Below are 1660 nucleotides of genomic sequence, written 5' to 3' on the forward strand. Positions count from 1 at the left end.
AGCTTCGGCCATCTCGGCCTCGGTGCAGTTGATGGCCGGGTCCTTGATGCGGAACCAGTTGTCTGCGTACCACCCGATGAGGAACCACACGTACTTCTTGCCATAGAGCTTCTCCTTGTAGACCTGGGGGGGGGCTCCATCCAGCCAACCAGCCAGAGATCCATCATCCATCCATCCATCCATCCATCCATCCATCCATCCATCCATCCATCCATCCATCCATCCATCCATCCATCCATCCATCCATCCATCCATCCATCCATCCATCCATCCATCCATCCATCCATCCATCCATCCATCCATCCATCCATCCATCCATCCATCCATCCATCCATCCATCCATCCATCCATCCATCCATCCATCCATCCATCCATCCATCCATCCATCCATCCATCCATCCATCCATCCATCATCCATCCATCCATCATCCACCCATCCATAGATCCATCCATCCATCCTCCATCCCACCACACATCTACCCATCCTTCCATCCATTGATCCCAACATCTCCCTACCCACCAACCCACATCCCTTTGTTCCACCCCACCACCCACCACCCCACAACCACCCAACGTCCCCATGTCCCACCCTTCACCTCGCAGAAGACCTTCCGCGCCTCTGTCTCATAGAAGAGCCCCACGATGATCCGGGCGTCCTGGCGCTGCAGGAGACAATGACCTGGGGTGGGACTTCTGCTGCTGAGGGTCCATCATTCATCGTCATCCAATATCCATCCATCATCCATCATCCATCCATCATCCATCATCCATCCATCACCCCAATGGCTGCAGGTCCATGGGGAGGACACAGGGTGGGAGGTGGGGACATGGACCTTGGCCATGGTGGACGTGGACTCACCTTGAGGTTGCGCACAGGCGCCGCGGGGTCGGAGAAGAAGCTCTGGCGGAAGGTGATCTCCAACCCGGCCTCCTTCACCCGCTGGTCCAGGTCATCCAGGGTCTGGTGGGGAGACCAAGGCAGGAGAAGCAGGATGGGACCAGGGGAAGACAACACAGAGTGAGTCCAAGGTGGGGTGGCACCAAGCAATGGGCTTCTTGGTGGTGGTAGGGTTGGGGTTGGACCTGGACACCTTCACGATGGGGTGGTTGTTGGGTGGGTTTGGGCTGGTTTTGGGGTGGGGTTTGCAAGGTCGGTGGCTGGTCATTGTCTGGTTGTTGGGTGGCCATTGGGTGGCTGTTGGGTGGTCATTGGGTGGTCATTGGGTGGGTTTGGGCTGGTCATTGGGTGGTTGTTGGGTTTCTGTTGTGTGGTCACTGGGTGTTCTTCAGGTCAATGTTGGGTGGTCATTGGGTGTTCATTGGATGGCTGTTGGGTGGTTGTTTGGTGTTCATTGGGTGGCCATTGAGTGGTCATTGGGTGTTCATTGGGCGGTCATTGGGTGGCCATTGGGTAGTCATTGCGCAGTCATTGGGCGGTCTTTGGGCAGTCATTGGGCGGTCATTGGGCAGTCATTGGGTGGTCGCTGGGTGGTCATTGGGTGGGCATTGGATGGTCATTGGTTGGTCATTGGGTGGTCACTGGGTGGCCATTGGGCAGTCATTGGTGGCCATTGGGTGGTCATTGCACAATCATTGCGCAGTCATTGGGTGGTCATTGGGTCGTCGTTGGGTGGTCGTTGGGCAGTTGGTGGTCGTTGGG

The 1660-nt window shown here is 56.4% G+C and overlaps 1 protein-coding gene across 1 annotated transcript in view; it reads right to left on the reverse strand.

Annotated features, from left to right (window-relative positions):
• Positions 1-3: 3 nt before the first annotated feature.
• The window catches only part of LOC104410478 (gamma-aminobutyric acid type B receptor subunit 1-like), a gene marked incomplete at both ends in the record, with an annotated part of 2082 nt that continues 425 nt past the window's right edge, over positions 4-1660 (reverse strand). The window contains 3 exons of the mRNA XM_010020644.1: positions 4-123; positions 597-662; positions 860-961. Of these exons, the coding sequence (XP_010018946.1) occupies positions 4-123; positions 597-662; positions 860-961 (288 nt within the window). The remainder of the gene's footprint in view (positions 124-596; positions 663-859; positions 962-1660) is intronic.

This window comes from Nestor notabilis, unplaced genomic scaffold (assembly GCF_000696875.1).
Source record: "Nestor notabilis isolate BGI_N333 unplaced genomic scaffold, ASM69687v1 scaffold26158, whole genome shotgun sequence".
Lineage (NCBI taxonomy): Eukaryota > Metazoa > Chordata > Aves > Psittaciformes > Psittacidae > Nestor > Nestor notabilis.